At 39.7% G+C, this 17,206-nt stretch overlaps 1 protein-coding gene across 2 annotated transcripts in view; it reads right to left on the reverse strand.

The window, feature by feature from the left end:
- LOC137281939 (run domain Beclin-1-interacting and cysteine-rich domain-containing protein-like) overlaps window positions 1–17,206 on the reverse strand; it is a 61,373-nt gene that overhangs the window by 21,142 nt on the left and 23,025 nt on the right. Inside the window, exons 4-7 of one of the 2 annotated variants that reach the window (XM_067813667.1) lie at window positions 16,276–16,382; window positions 14,268–14,451; window positions 10,017–10,634; window positions 8,815–8,847 (exon numbers count right to left, since the gene is read on the reverse strand). In XM_067813667.1, coding sequence (XP_067669768.1) covers window positions 8,815–8,847; window positions 10,017–10,634; window positions 14,268–14,451; window positions 16,276–16,382 — 942 coding nt within the window. The remainder of the gene's footprint in view (window positions 1–8,814; window positions 8,848–10,016; window positions 10,635–14,267; window positions 14,452–16,275; window positions 16,383–17,206) is intronic. The other variant, XM_067813668.1, reaches the window with a different exon arrangement.

Consider the following 17,206-nt stretch of genomic DNA (forward strand, 5'->3'; position numbering starts at 1 on the left):
GCTATGGTGTACAAACAATTAATGATGGGCCAGACAATCCAGTTACAGATGTCATCAGCATTGATCTATACTGTTGTACTCATCTGTACTGTTGTACTGATCTATACTGTTGTACTCATCTATACTGTAGCATTGATCTATACTGTCGCACTGATCTCTACTGTCGCACTGATCTATACTGTAGCAGTGATCTATACTGTCGCACTGATCTATACTGTAGCATTGATCTATACTGTAGCAGTGATCTATACTGTCGCACTGATCTATACTGTCGCACTGATCTATACTGTAGCATTGATCTATACTGTAGCAGTGATCTATACTGTCGCACTGATCTATACTGTCGCACTGATCTATACTGTTGCACTGATCTATACTGTTGCACTGATCTATACTGTAGCATTGATCTCTACTGTCGCACTGATCTATACTGTCGCACTGATCTATACTGTAGCATTGATCTATACTGTCGCACTGATCTATACTGTCGCACTGATCTATACTGTAGTATTGATCTATACTGTAGCATTGATCTATACTGTCGCACTGATCTATACTGTCACACTGATCTATACTGTAGCAGTGATCTATACTGTCGCACTGATCTATACTGTCGCACTGATCTATACTGTCGCACTGATCTATACTGTAGCATTGATCTCTACTGTCGCACTGATCTATACTGTCGCACTGATCTATACTGTCACACTGATCTATACTGTTGCACTGATCTATACTGTAGCATTGATCTCTACTGTCGCACTGATCTATACTGTCGCACTGATCTATACTGTCACACTGATCTATACTGTAGCATTGATCTCTACTGTCGCACTGATCTATACTGTCGCACTGATCTATACTGTAGCATTGATCTCTACTGTCGCACTGATCTATACTGTCGCACTGATCTATACTGTTGCACTGTTGCATTGATCTATACTGTCGCACTGATCTATACTGTAGCATTGATCTCTACTGTCGCACTGATCTATACTGTCGCACTGATCTATACTGTTGCACTGATCTATACTGTAGCATTGATCTCTACTGTCGCACTGATCTATACTGTCGCACTGATCTATACTGTCGCACTGATCTATACTGTAGCATTGATCTATACTGTCGCACTGATCTATACTGTTGCACTGATCTATACTGGTGCACTGATCTATACTGTAGCATTGATCTCTACTGTCGCACTGATCTATACTGTTGCACTGATCTATACTGTCGCACTGATCTATACTGTTGCACTGTTGCACTGATCTATACTGTTGCACTGATCTATACTGTCGCACTGATCTATACTGTAGCATTGATCTATACTGTTGCACTGATCTATACTGTTGCACTGATCTATACTGTCGCAGTGATCTATACTGTAGCATTGATCTCTACTGTCGCACTGACCTATACTGTTGCACGGATCTATACTGTCGCACTGATCTATACTGTCGCATTGATCTATACTGTCGCACTGATCCATACTGTAGCAGTGATCTATACTGTCACACTGATCTGTACTGTAGCATTGATCTATACTGTCACACTGATCTATACTGTCACACTGATCTATACTGTTGCATTGATCTCTACTATCGCACTGATATATACTGTCGCACTGATCTATACTGTTACATCAATCTATAGTGGAAACTGTTTAACCTAGCACTCACTTGGGCTGAAGAAACAATCAGGTTTAAACAATGTGCCGAATTATAGTGCTGATGAGAAATGTATAACCCATGGATGAGACTGATATTTTATACTGGTTTCGACAAACTTCCACTGTATTCTGTGTGACTGATCTATACTGTTACACTGATCAATATTGTTGCAAGTCAATCAGGCTTAACATCCTGTTCCAGGTGCCTGTTACTACAAGCATGGTTTCTAAAGATTAAACCTGTGAAGATCTGGGTTAGAATATATCTTCAGTGACCCATGCTTGTCGTAAGAAGCGACTCATGGGATTGGGGGACATGGCTGATGCACATCATAGTACGCAGATCAGTGATCATGAATGCTCTCACAGGATTGTGTGGTCCAGACTCCAGTGTTTTAAGACCATCATCATATTGCGGGAAAATTTTAAGCATTAATCAACAAACAAAACATAACAAATGAAAACTGAGAAGTGATTCTGTTTCCACATCTTCACAGGGTTTCACAGGTAGTACTGTGATTCAGTCAGATGTCAAGAACAGAACGCTCTGTATGATGACTTGACAGAAAAAAGTACAAACTCAACTATTTTCTCAATAAGTACACAATTCATCTGATATTACTGCCAAGGAATAGTTACTGTATTCTTCAGTTAGGTTTTAATTACCGTCCGCGAATATGCTACACAGAAATTCAGAAGATTGTGTTATGCTTCCATGCATGAAACACTCCTGAATAACGATTAGAAATCAAAGTTTTGTTAATCTTGAAGTGCTCGCAGAAGAAATGTTTGGTATTAATATGTTAATGAGATTGAATCTTCACTCCATACACAAGATCACAGATGGGGACAACTGGATGTTAGTAGTAATAACAAACACACACATTAGTCCAGTTCCAGCTCATCAACTCATCATGCAAAGCAGCCAGATCTGTGTTACAGGTCTCCTGTATACATGTAAACGGTATATTGTGAGAGTCATTGTAACTAGATGTATTTGCAAATATGAATAGTCATTAATGAATAACAATGAAACAATGTGAACAGTGACTGAATAAGGATTTACAACGCTTTCAGCAAAATTAAAGCATATCACGGCAGAAGACAACAGAAATGGGTTTCTGGCATTGAACTCATGTGGAACATTAAATCTGAGTTTTCAGCATGATGAGTAAACACTTTAACCACTAGACTACCACACCATTCCTCAGCTTGACAAGCAAACACTTTAATAGGCTACCCAACCGCCCATGATGTCATTATAACGTCATTGTTCACAATCTGATGTCAAGTCTGACTTCAGTAAGCTTCTCTTCAAACTATCATGTCATTCATGGTTCCAACCACATCACAACCCTGGTCAGTGGCACAGCCCAGTGTAACTCATCCTTCACAACACCTGTGTTTAATCCCATGTTGATATAGTTTGTGAAGTACATTTCTGGTGTACGCGACTGTCATATTTCTGGAAGAGGAAACGTTGCCAAACTCACTGGCATAAAAGGTTGCATAAAATTATTCCTACCTATTATGAACATAAGCCATTTCATTTCCAAACATATTGAACAACAATTTTCAGACAACTGGCAATTCATATTTGGCCAAATATTTGCCTTGTTCAAAGGTGGTATTGAACGCAGAGCTCGTGGATGTACCATAATTATATCCCTTAAATTAAAGGGGCAAGTCTAGATAAGCAGACATTAGGACGCCACTGATATATATATTTTTTCAGATATTTCCGCTTAAACTATTAATTATTACCTTAGAGACTGGCATAAGTCTTGCCTATTATCATCAGTGCAAGACTCAAGATGGCCACTGTTACAAAATACATTCTTCACAGAGGCCATCAGTGTTTAATAATTCTGAACTGTCATCCACAATTGGTATGACAAATTACCATCATCAACACCAGATTAACATAGTGAACAACTTAAGGTGACATTTACCAGCTGTAAACACCCTTTGTTCAACAGGACCATAATCATAATTATCCTCTTGTTAAAGAAAATGGCACCAGAAAGAGCTCTCTAATACTAGATGCATACATTAAATTCTATGGTATGAATCACTCATTACTTACCGGGAAAGCATTTGAATATGACTGAATATATCCCTCTCAAACATGCCGACATAACAAAACAGCGAATCAAGTTCTTTGATGTTCAAAGTGCTTGTTGATATAACTGCATGTGAAGTACAGGTATATCTAGTAATGCCAGCATAAAAAAATGTATAATTATATAGCTAATGTATTAAAACACAACTAGGGTAAATCACACACCATTGAATACAGATGTGAACAGGTAACTAATTTAAGGTGGTATACACTATTTAGATTCAATACTAAAGTGACAGGCCCCAAATATGAGTATTCATCCTCACCACCACGTGTGACAGTGTCTGACAACAGCTGTGCTGTGGTGACTGTCACAGTTGTGGAGATTAGAATTTCACGTCCATTATCAGTATGTTTATCACACTTAGGTGCATGAAACATTCCTAATGCCCTCGTGTGAACCAGTTGCTTGTTTTGACATTTGCACTGGAAGAATTTTCTTTGTCTTTTGAGATGTTAGGTCATGTAATTTGATTCTTACTTTAAGCTGTTACAAGTCGATGAATCATGTTTAAATTGTGGACTGGAACTTGCTTAGGTCATCTATTGCACCAAGGGTGCTGTCAGTCTGGTGTAGTACAGTTGCTTATGTTTGGAGACATGCTGGTGGAATGTGCAGGAATCACGGCAGAAGGACTTGTTTCAGCTATTTCATGAAAAGCTATCTTGACCAATCCAGTGATTGAGTAAATGAATGAGTTTGGTTTCATGCCACTTTAAGAAGTATTCTATCAATATCACAGAAGGGGACATCAGAAATGGGCGTCACACCTTGTACCTATGTAGGGAATTGAATCTGGACAATCAGTATTACAAGCAAAAACATGAACTACTATGCTACACCACTCCAGTAATTGACACTATGAGCTATGATCCATCCTGCTGCAGCATGATGATACCATCAACCAAGTCACTGAACACCCAATCCACAAACAACTAAAGTCAGGACAAGCACCTGTTGCTGCTGGCTACTTCTATCAAGGAAATCCCCTTGAGGATTATTACTGTCATCGTCATGGGAAGATCAAGCATAAATATTGCCTTGGATGGGCAAGACCAAACTGACTGCAATATGATCCATGATATTGCAAAATATGCCAACAGATACCATCCACTCACTTCCACAGTCATCCAGTCAGTAGACCAGCACTGAGTCAAGAAAAGGTCTTATCAGACCAACAGCTTACCAAGAAGTCCTCATAACAACACTAGGGCATACTAAGATTTGATCACAAGAGTGGTGAATAGGACAGGACACTGAAATATGTGACTGTTCCCATACTGTGGGTATCCTGGGTTACAGGTTCTCCAATACTAAATAACACCCCACAGTAAAACCTCACTACACACAGCTGGATAGGCCAGGTTCTATATCATTGTATCCCAAAGTGTTCAGAATTTGATTTTGTTAGCATGACAAACCTCCATGTTCACCGAGTGAATATGTCAGTGTAGGCTGATGGTGATACAGCTGTTTACATGATGACTTGATTGTTCTGGTACAACTCCAACTTGGATCAATATGGCAGGTGTACAATATTCAATTCTGTGACAGATACAGTTTACATACAGCAACGTGGCTGAAAACTTCATCAGACTCTACAAAGTGAAACACCTCCAGTTCATAAATCATTAGAGTAAGTGCATGATTTGAGGTAAAAATAACACCTATTTGGAAGCAGTAAGGAGTGTGTATTTTCTGTGTATTTTGTTATTAATTCAGTAATAATTGTCATTGAGTCACAACATTTAGTGTTTTGGATAATAATTATGACGGGTCACATGATAGATGGTCAACACTTTTAGGATTCTGGTTTTCCAGAATTTATCTGTTCCTGGTTTTCTATGTGTTTACTTCCGGGAGACTTATTCGAGGGCATTCTACAGTTTTGACGATTGTCGTATGTGCCCGAACTTTCGGGAAATGTCTTAGTATATATAAAAAGGCTGGTTACCGTGTTGAGGGTGACATTCATTCACATCACTGGAGTTACATCATCTGCATCCGTCAACGCCTTATCTACATCATCCGCTGTCAGACCGATCGCTGCGATTACACGATGCCATTTAGAAAGTGGTCAAATGCAACATGTCATATTTGGGATTTCACTTTCTCAGTAAAGTACAAATTCTAGTACTTTTCTTGGGTTGAGTCCCATCCGGGATTCGAACCCGCACCCTCAGAGTCAGACACTAATCGCCAGCACACGAAATCAGCCGCCTAGCCCGCTCAGCCACAGCGACTTCCACAAAACTGAAAGTCGGACAACTGGTAGTCTAGACTGCGTACTTTGTATAACCCTCTGATAAGTGTGACTTTGTGTGCTGGCGATTAAGTGCCTGACCCATTGCCTTAGATTTTGTCTCACTTATATTGAATTTGTAATCAGTATTGTGAAATTGACTTGTGACTGTGTTTACCTTGCTCTCGTTGCATAATAATACATAATATGAACGTTTATGACTTGTCTTTGTTCTGTTTTGCTGGTTCACAATGGGATTTCTTACATAGTTTGTCACTGTAAATTCTTTACCGTAACAATTATATTTTTTACAGATGGGTCCAAGGACAGTGGCGCAGTGACTTGGCGCAGTCATTGGATCCAGAACAATATCTTCTAGATTACCGGATTCGAAACCGCACCCTCACAGCATTTAATATTCCCATCTGTAAGACTGTCTGAAACGGCCTATTTTCATCTCAGATGGTCAAATTTTAGAAAAAAGCATGTCCAGTGGTTGGTAGATATTTTTGTTCCCCTTACAGTAAATATTATATGTCATAAAATCAGACAGGTTCTCTTGTCAGTTTGAGGTGGTTAAGGTATTATGATAATTATGTTACACTACTTATGATTGGATAGGTCATATTATGACACCCAATCAAAACACGTGTATTTTCAGTAAACCTACACTCCATACATTGCCAGTTTGAGCTATGTAGTTCACTGGTATCCCTACAAACAGTAAATTATTCAAAAACCTGATTTTTGTTTCTTTATGTTGAAAACGGGAGAGGCAACTCTGTACCTAGATTGGTAATTTTTTAAAGTTACCAGACCGTCTATCTGGGTCAGAATTTTGGGAGTCTTTGGTCAGTGTTTCAGATGGAGCTGAGTGTCAGTTTAGTGAAGATATTTCAAAATACATGCAGACAAGACCTACTATACCTGTAAAACCATATACAGTATGAGTGTGACCATAAAGTCTAATGACGTAAATCTGGAGTACTGCAACCTATTGTCTTGCTCATATTCCCATCACCAGATTACCCTTGCATCAGCTTAATACAAACTGTTAGAACATCTGACAATTGTCATAAGTAACCTCAACAGTGATAGTTTCAACAACTTGAAAATCAAAAGCAAACTGCTATCATATTCTGACAGGTAGGCGCAAAAGTTTGATACTGATGGCTGTTAGAGAACTCTCTAGAAACAGTTTTACCACACTCACCTCAGATGTTTATTAAAAAGTCTATGGATCATAACACGTAAAGACACGGCAATATTGCCTCTGCAACCCTGGTTGTATATATTAACACTACTGGGACAGGTACTGGCTGACCAACGGCAGTCAATACTTGAGGAAAACATGGTCACTGGGACAGTGCACTGAGCAGGTCTCAGTGTGACACTTGTGTGTAATGTGTGATATACTTTTGTATGCATGTAAGAGACATGCTTGTGTGACATGCTTGTGACATATTTGTGTATGTGTGTGAGGCATGTTTGTGTATGTGACATGATTGTGTGTCATGCTTGTGTGTAATGTGTGACATACTTTTGTATGTGTGTGAGAGACATGCTTGTGTGTGCAACATGATTGTGTGTCATGTTTGACGTGCTTGTGTGGAATGTGCAAGTGACATGCTTATGTAATGTGTGTGAAGGGCATGCTTCTGTGAGACACCTGCATGTGTAACATGCATCAATGTATGACATGCCTCTCTAGTGTATGAGAGAGAGAGAGAGAGAGAGAGAGAGAGAGAGAGAGAGAGAGAGAGAGAGAGAGAGAAGAGAGAGAGAGAGAGAGAGAGAGAGAGAGAGAGAGAGAGAGAGAGAGAGATGCTTGTGTGGAATGTGTGTTGACGTGTGACATACATATATGGAATGTTTATTCTCAAGTCACAAACTTGCATGAAAAGTGTGTCCCTTTGTAAAACAAACATACACTGTGTCCCTGCAAGAGAAGTGAGAGTAATGTATAAGATTTGAATGGAATTTAACATGTGTGACTTGACATGTGTCCCACTGTGAGATGGGAGAGATATATACGTGAGATACTTGTGTCTAACGTGTGCATATGTGTGAGACGTGTGTATTGTGGGGCCTTCAGCGGGGTCTCTATACCACATACTAACTGGCTAAAAAGCATTGTTTTATCAAACAGACACTGAACTCTCCATCTTGCAACTTCAGTCATCATGTCATCAGTCAAAAAAACTGCTTACCTTGGCTGTTAGAATGATCAGACAAAGAAAGGTAACTACAATGTTAGTACTATATATACCATTGCCAAGATGAGAATAATACTAGTTATAATTCACACAAGCATTAGCCACACGGTACTATCAGCCTAACTACTCATTAAAGATAAGTAAAGGCAGCACCTGCAACAGGTGACGGGTAAACATGGTTGAAGAGGGCATCACATTTATCGGGTATTCTTTCTGAGTATCAAACCTAAACAGTTTTACCCATTACAACATACAATGTGTAATGTTTTTAAAAAGTTCAGAAAATATTTAACTTAATAACTTTCTTTTTGAAGTTTCATCCATTATTTTATTCAACAGTTTCCTCCTCCCCAAAATAATCAAACCAAGCAAATTCTCAAACTTTCAGGAAATTTGTTTAATGTTTATCATTATTTTTATGTCACCTCTTTAGCCATTGGTGAGGTATTCAGATAAGGTATTAACTGAAAACTTCAATACAGATTCCAGAAGCATTAATTTCACACAAGCATAGCATTAGAGTCTGGTGAGCAGAGATCACCAGGAACAAGCAGGCCAACTTACTCTTCAACCGCCTCAATACATGAGGGAACAGGTCTGAAATAAACAGTGAATCAACAATACGGCACTCAATGGTTCCATAAACAGTGACAAAGTAGCATTCATTGAACAGTGCTTGTACAAGTCCATGTTATAGTGACATCCAAGGGGAAGCACTGAAGGCTTAGCTAACTCCCCATCCTTACTATGAAGATCCTAATGAAACACATATGTTATATCTGGGATGTAGTAAAGTACAAATTCTAGTTCTAGCAGCCACGGAAGCTGAGTAGACTAAGGTTAGGCGACTGCCTGACTCTGAAAGTGTGGGTTCAAACCTCGGATTGCACTCAGCCCTAACAAAAGCACTAGAATGTTTACTTTACTCGGAAAGCAATATCCCAAACATAACATGTTACATACCACTTCCTAAACTGTATTTTGCATCCATCCCCACACTTTAACTAAAACACATGTATACCTGGTGACATTTCCATGGGTGTTGTCCAACGCCGCACTCAGCAATATTCCAGCTATATGCCAGCGTTCTTTAATAATCAAGTCTGAACTAGACAATCCAGTGATCAATATCATCAGCTTCAGTCTACACTCTTAGGATGCAAAGACATTTGTCAACCAAGTCAAAGGTCCTGACAATCACTTTAGTTGCCTCTTACGACAAGCATGGGTTGCTGTAGACCAACTCTAACCCCAATCGTCACGGGTCCTTCGCCATGGACTGTGGAATTTTTTGCTGCTGTCCACATACTTATGGCCTTTGAAAGTGGGTGAAGGGGGTTTTAGTGATGAGGTTATTGACTAATGAAGTGATGTTCATACTGAAGAGTGAATGTGTACGGCTGTTTCACAGGTGTATCTCATCCACAATATTTAAGAGACTTTGAGTCAAACAGTTCTTGTGCTTTTTATCTTCAGTCCTGAATGCCCATTAGGATAACAGTAATTATCATTTTTCTAAATCTTTCTGGACAGGTAATTGTACCAGTGACTTTCCAGCTCTCTGTTCTATTTAACATCTCACTCAGCAATATTCCGACAATCCAGTGATTGACAAAAACATTGATCTGGACTGGTAGGCTATGATGACAAGCATCAATCAATTCAAGAAGTCATGATACCCAATCCTGCTAGTCACCTCTCATGGTTGCTGACAGCAAATACTAACAAAGACAAAGAGTTTACTTCAGTCTGATCCAAATACTCACCATAACCTGTATACTGTGTTTTCTCTTGCTGAGGTAGAGCAGACGACAATGTAGATGGATCAACTAACGTGGAATCTGATTGGCTGCCACTGTTGTCATTTGCAATAGCATTGGTAAACACCATTGGATGGTTATTAGCTCCATGTTTGATGCCACTCATATCTGACCTAGACCTTTTGTGACCCAGTTTGGATGAATCTTTCTTACTCCCCTTGTCGCCATCATGGCTATTGGAAGCAGACTTTCCACTTTTTGTGTATCCACCTTTCCGACTTGGAATGTAAATGTCACTCTGTGTTTGGCTGTTGCCATTGACAACTGGTTCTTTCAAGATGTCATCACCATGTGATTTGCAGCGTCGAGGCACAGTCTTCTCAAAGCCATCCATGGTATCATACATCGGCAATGTTCTACTATCAAAGAACACTGGCGACATGAGTGATCCCCTGTTCATTGTGAAGTCAACATTCAACAGCGGATCGCTGTGTATTCTGTCATAAAAGCTGAATCCGGGTGTAGGGGGCGTTGAAGACAAGGGAGGCGATTCTGCACCTGATTTCTTTAGCACAGAACGCAGGGCCTCTTTTGCCATTAACCTTGTATCATCAGGACTCGAACCTAGAATAAACAGATCATTGCATCAAAATCTATTATAAAATTAACATGACACTTGTGCCAGAATACTTTGCAAAAAGACACAATGTCATTTATATGACAGGATATATATACCGAGAATCAGGTAAGAGTGCAAAACCAGGAAAAAGAGCTGGGGATCATGGGGTCCATAAATCCAAGAATGACCTCACACCACCACAGAAAATTCTCATCCTTGTTTATATCAAGGAAAGCAGTAATCTGTCTCATTCTAATACAAATACATTGTGTCTTTTTGTTTTGGGTGTGTATGGATACCTGTTCGATAAAGTGGTCTCTTAGTCTTACTTATAATACCACACCAACTAAACACGAAGGGCTTTGTGATGGTCTTGTGGTTAAACCATGCCATAGATCTGACTTCCTTCCCATCATCAGAACAAAAGAAATACATGTTTGTGCCATCAGACAGTCACTAGCTATGTCACAAACAATCAGCAGACTTGTGACAAGATAACCCTGCAATATTCCAGCAATCTCACAGGGGGATACTAAAAATGGGCTTCAGATGTTGAACCCATGCAGGCAGTTGAACCCGGGTATTCAGTGTGACTAGTGAACACCTTCAACACTAAGCTACTGCCCACAAACAGTCAGTGACCATGGGATATCAAGCAATCACTAGCCTTGTCACAATCTGAAGTCTTGTGTCATATCTTTATACCTTAAGATAACTTTGTGAAATTCTGATTGAAAAGCGTACAAAACCATGTGGGTAGATTTGACATGGTGTACGATCCACACATCCGGTCAAATAACGTGACACACTACAAAGGTTGTACGAATGGCCTTGACCTTAGATGGAATGTGGCTGCCAAACATCTGATTGCTTGGAAACTTTGGAGTTGGCATATACAATAACCGTTGTCATATTGTGTCAATAACCATATTAAAAACAGTAAAATATTTTTGCATTTCATTTGCTGTTTAACAAAACCTCACATTCGATCATATTCATCACAAACTAAGCGAACCTGAGTTCTCTCCTTCTATGACAGTCATGGTGACATTTTGCGTCTCCATCCGCCAAAGATCTTAAAGGTCAAACAAAATTAAAGCACAATTATCAATCATTCCTGACATACACTATATACTTCAGCTTGTAAAAAAACAAATTAACAAAATTATAAGCGTATAATCGCTATTCAAAAGTGCAATATTTTGTATTTAGCTGAACCCAGTCATAGCGGGTGGTTGTGCACTCAAGTGTAATGACGGCTTCTAATTGGCTGTTTCATTTGCTGATATGCTGAGGGCTCATTGTGTGTACAGAAAGATGATCTGTTTGATGGGCATTTTGGAAGTATGGCGAGTCACAAGCAAATAAGATTCTTTATGGATCACAACTTCTTTTATTGTACTTGATGCATCGTTTCAGAGTGGGTTCATATACAGTTGTCAAGCAAAATCATATATACTAGCAGAAGTTGTTATCCATAAAGAATGTATACAGAGATGTTGGGTTTTGTAAATACATATTCTCTGAATTTACGTTCGATCCAATCAAAAATCATCTCAGTAGAGATGGTGAACTACTGCGTGGCTGGAAACTGTCATTCGTCCAAGTACAAAGCAGGACTTGAAACTGACAAGAGGTTGTACCAGTTTCCGTCAGATCCAGTCATCAGAGAAAAATGGATGTAGTTTGCTTGCAACCCACAGAAATAAAAACATGTCATGTGTACAAGTATCACACCTGCCTAATTACATAATGTGGCTGAGACAATACTCGGGTGCACAAGTCATAAATCAATTTATTTGGTTTATGGTGTATAGCCTGATAGGTGTTAAGTTCAAATTGCATGTGGTCAATGATTGAAGCTGTGTATTGCATGCTGTCTTTAGCAGACAGGCTGGCAGCCATATAGGTGTCAATAAACCAGACATTGATCTTTCTCTGTGACAGAAGTTGCTTACTACAATCAACGAGTAGATTATTTACTTGTTTGTGTACACAACCAAGATTAGACTGACCCCATACTCTGGGCATACATACTCATTCAAGCTCCATGAACCTTTTCAATGCGCATGCCTTACGAGAGCAGCGTAGCACAGCTGTTCAAACAACTTTTTCCCCTAGTATTGGGGGAAATTTAGTGAATCGCTTGAACTCTGATTTAGTGGGCTTTTTTTCATCACGTCTTTTTCAACTTTACAGGTTGAATTGACATTTTTGATGATAAACATGATGAAACATTTTTGTTTCGGTAAGTGCATACCAAAAGTTATCAGAATCTGCAAAGCTGTGTTTTACGTTGCATGTGACCTTTAAGGGTAATAAATTCGTCACACAAGGTTTTGAAAGGGTGCAAGACCCTTGTAAAGCACCTCAGGATATATGAAATTTACAAGGGTCTTACACCCTTTCAAAACACCTTGTCACTAATAATATCCCATTTGTGATTTCTGAGACTAACCTGACTTGACCTGACATACATAACTCCTGAACCCAACACAGAATCCTCACCCCACAGCCATTAAAAGGGCAATGGAATCATCACATACTCTCAACCCTACTGAGTATCACAGGCAACAGGCAACACCCTGTAACATCTCACCACAGGCCCCAGGCAGTCCAGGTCCGCAGACATTCCCCAGTACTATACACAGTGAGTCTTGGTGCAACCAACACCTGATTAAAACACTGGTTCATGAAACGAAAAGACCATTTTCCCTGATGCAAGAACAGTCACCAGGACTATTTCTGTCTGGCTCATTCCCCTGTGGTAACAGATGGTCATATTCCTGGATGAATATTACTGTCACAATACTCCATGTGCAGTCAATAAAACTGCAAATGTACTCTGAAATGCCAGCTCTAAACAGGACGTGACTTTGATGACAATCAGTGTTTGGCTCATGAGGCAGTGATAAATGTAATTGTAACATAAATGAATTGACAAAACAATCAAACCAGGATCTTATGTTTTTAACACCAGGTTGGAAACTTTCCTCAATGTAATCCAAGTGACAGGTTGGAGAATTTCCTCAAGTAGATCTAATTGAAATATACATGGCAGGTTCATTTACAGGTCATGCATTATGTTTGGTGAGTGAGTGAGTGAGTGAGTGAGTGAGTGAGTGAGTGAGTGAGTGAGTGAGTGAGTGAGTGAGTGAGTGAGTGAGTGAGTGAGTGAGTGAGTGAGTGAGTGAGTGAGTGAGTGAGTGAGTGAGTGAGTGAGTGAGTGAGTTTCATAATGAAAATCCAAGAATCTTTCAACAATGGCTATTTCTGCATGCATGTGGTTTGGAAGAGCAGCTTTTCCTGTCACAACAGCCTGAAGTGTGTGGATGATTAATATAATCTATACTTCAGTTCACTGAATAGAAAGTAAGAGTTGAACACTCGCTGTTCAACTGTAATTAAATCTTTTAATCTATAAAAGCACTTAATGCTGCAGTCAGCGATATTTCAGCCATATCACAGACAAACCAATGATTGATATCATGAGCAGGGTATGATTATATGTCATCCACCAAGCTTCTAAGATTAACCCCTAAGATTATTAATTACCTCAACTGACCAACAGAGACTTTTGGGGAGTTATTCTAACGTGGAAATGTCTGAAATACAGAAAGCTGGTGAATCACAGTTACCTATATGTATGGGGACAGCATGTTCATCTGAGGTACTCAATACACTTTCCTTCCCAGGGGAAGCAAAGGGAGAGGCCAGAATGCCGTTCCTGTCTCTGTTCTTCATCTCATCAGTGATAGCAGCTTGGTTGATGGGCAAAGAAGCACTACGTGCGTGAGATCTTGTGCGATGTCTTGCGCTCAACTGCAACAGAATACATATAATGAGTAAAAGGCAGGGCTCAATTTAAGAGATGTTAACCTACTTGCACCTGGTGCAACATCAGATAAAAATCTTGTTGCATCAGCCAAATTCCAGCTGCACTGATTTTATTGCCATAAGTAATGAAAAAAATATGTTACCGAATTATAAAGATGTTTTCCATATTATCATAATGCAACCAATTGCTGATGTTTTAAATTTGTAAGACTTATCTTTTTAGCATTGCTTGTGGCTGGATTTGTCTCTAATTTACGTTTCAATTCAACATATGTAGCTTTATCAATGGCCTTGAAATGTCAAATTGTCAATGAAATCACTCATGTTGGTATTGGCAAGTTTCTCAGTGTCAGGGGTTTGTTTAGCAGACAGTAGTGTCAGCCATTTTGTTTAATTTCTTCAGTTTTGATGCCTGCCTGTTGTTTACTTTTGCTACCAATGGATATTTTCACATTTATGAGAGTTGTACCCATGAAATCATAGCAACACGGCCACACAGCAGATTCCTGTTTACGAGCACTGTCATAGAGCTTTACAAAAGGTGTCAATAAACAGCAATGTTTTGTTGCCATGACTATTCACAGTTAGAAGAAAAGGAAGTTGTTATATTTATGCTTATTATGTTAAATTTATCATTAATTAATTTCTCAAAAATTGACTTGCACCTGATGCAAGTTAGACTCATAACAAAGTTGCGCTTTGCAATATCAAGATGCGCCAGTAAAAGTAACAAAGCACTAAATCGAGCCCTGATAGGCAAAGAATTAATCTGGGCTATCATAGGTTCAGATCATCACTAACATTCATTACTAAATCCACTTCATCAGATGTATAGACTATTATCATTAGCAAAGACCAAGAAGTAAACTTCCTCTAAAAGCATACTGGAGTCTACTTAGAGATGCAATACTTGTAGACAGTGGTATATATAATGCATTTGTAGGGTGTCTGACATCCACCTCAAAGAAGCTCAGATGGGCCAAGAGCAACTACACACAAACACTATCATATGACCCTGGTTAACCTAGTGCCTGAGGGGTGCTGGAAGGTTAACAGTCATACAACCATCATATACCCATTCACAGAGGCAAGCTTGAACAAACTCAGTTGTGAACCCATATGGTTCCAGTATGCATGCTTGTGGAGCAGTGCCAGGAGTGAAGTGTCAGGAGAAACTATCGGGAGCTGATAAACATGGTCACCCATCTATGGACTGCCCATGTGCCTAACTTCAACTGATTTGTGAGCTCTATGTACATGTCCACAAACACCACAGGTAAATGACCGTCTTCGGCAGACGGTGCTTTCTTACCTCTCACGCTGGAGTAACAGAGCAAGTCTGCTTTCATGGAGCCATAACCTGCACTGCTACAATGTATGGCCAGGTTTGTCAATACTGAAGACACCCACTGGGAAACACAAAAGAATTGCTGCAAAGGCTTTAGGTTCTTTACCAAGTTGGATCACCAAGAATGGCTGAAAGCTTCAAGGCACTCTCCCAGTGGGCATTGAAAAGAATATGTGCAAGGTCCAAGGCACTTTGCCATTGGGGAACACCGAAAGTGGTTGCAATGTTCAATGCAATTTACCTCTGGGAAACCCCAGGAGAGCTTGCAAGGTTCAAGACACTTAATACCATTGGGGAACATCAAGAGTGATTGCACGATTCAAATAAACTACATAACTAGGCTAGCCTCCTCTAACTTAACTGCCATGAGAGTATGTAAGTGATGAGGTGTTGTCTTGTATTGAACACTGCTGAAGAGTCACAAACACTTCACTGAAGGGCATATAAGGATGAACACTTACCAGGCTGGGCTCTATCTCAGCGAGGAGTGCCACCTTATTGAGCTCCACTGCTTTAAGACAGATGATGGTGGCTTGGAAATAGGCAGGGGAACACAGAAAGGCATCGGCTGAAACAGAAACACAAAGCATTAGCTATAACAAACATTGCAGTTTAGCTCTAATGCACATTTAAGCACCAGCTGAAACAAACGTTAAATGTCAGCTGGAAACACATGTGCCAATGGTTCATGCTCATGCAAACTAAGTACGAAGTACTAAGACCTGATGGAAGAAAACTGAACAAATCAACACATTTAACTAACAACAGCATAAATCACCTTACTATAGTGGGTAGAATACAACACCCAGGAATTACCAGGCCCATTTATCAGGCTTAACAGATTTCACTGGATCTGATAGTCAAAACAGCTGTGAAACCACAGAAGTCAATCAATGAGCCTAGAACGTCTAAAGTCGTGATAGAGACTTTGTTTCAAACAGAGGCTGTGATTTGCAGGTAACATGCAATGCCGTAAGCAGACGTGTTGTCTTAAATAACTACACGCAAAACAGTTTCAGTGAAGCTCATCAGTAAAACTTGGTTCATATTTCAACTGACCTTGCCAACATACTGAAACTGTTGCTCCAACAAATCTGCAGTTTGTCCGTGGATTTTAAGGCACTTCAATCAATCAGTGCGTTGGACAGACGGAACTAACCTATCACTGTCAGAACACAGGAAGATATTATGGTTCCTCTGTAGATTTCATCATGTGTGTTTTCTCCATGAGAGGAATTCTTCACAGCGACAGAAAAAGGCACTCTTCTCCAAGAGGAGTATGTTTAAGAAATAAAACTGGTTGATTCTGCCAAATGATTCAGGTACAAATAGGGCACAAATTCTCCTTGATTTGGCGGATCACTGTGATTTCTGTTGGTGGGTGGATGAAGT

This window comes from Haliotis asinina, chromosome 4 (assembly GCF_037392515.1).
Source record: "Haliotis asinina isolate JCU_RB_2024 chromosome 4, JCU_Hal_asi_v2, whole genome shotgun sequence".
NCBI classification, from domain to species: Eukaryota; Metazoa; Mollusca; class Gastropoda; order Lepetellida; family Haliotidae; genus Haliotis; species Haliotis asinina.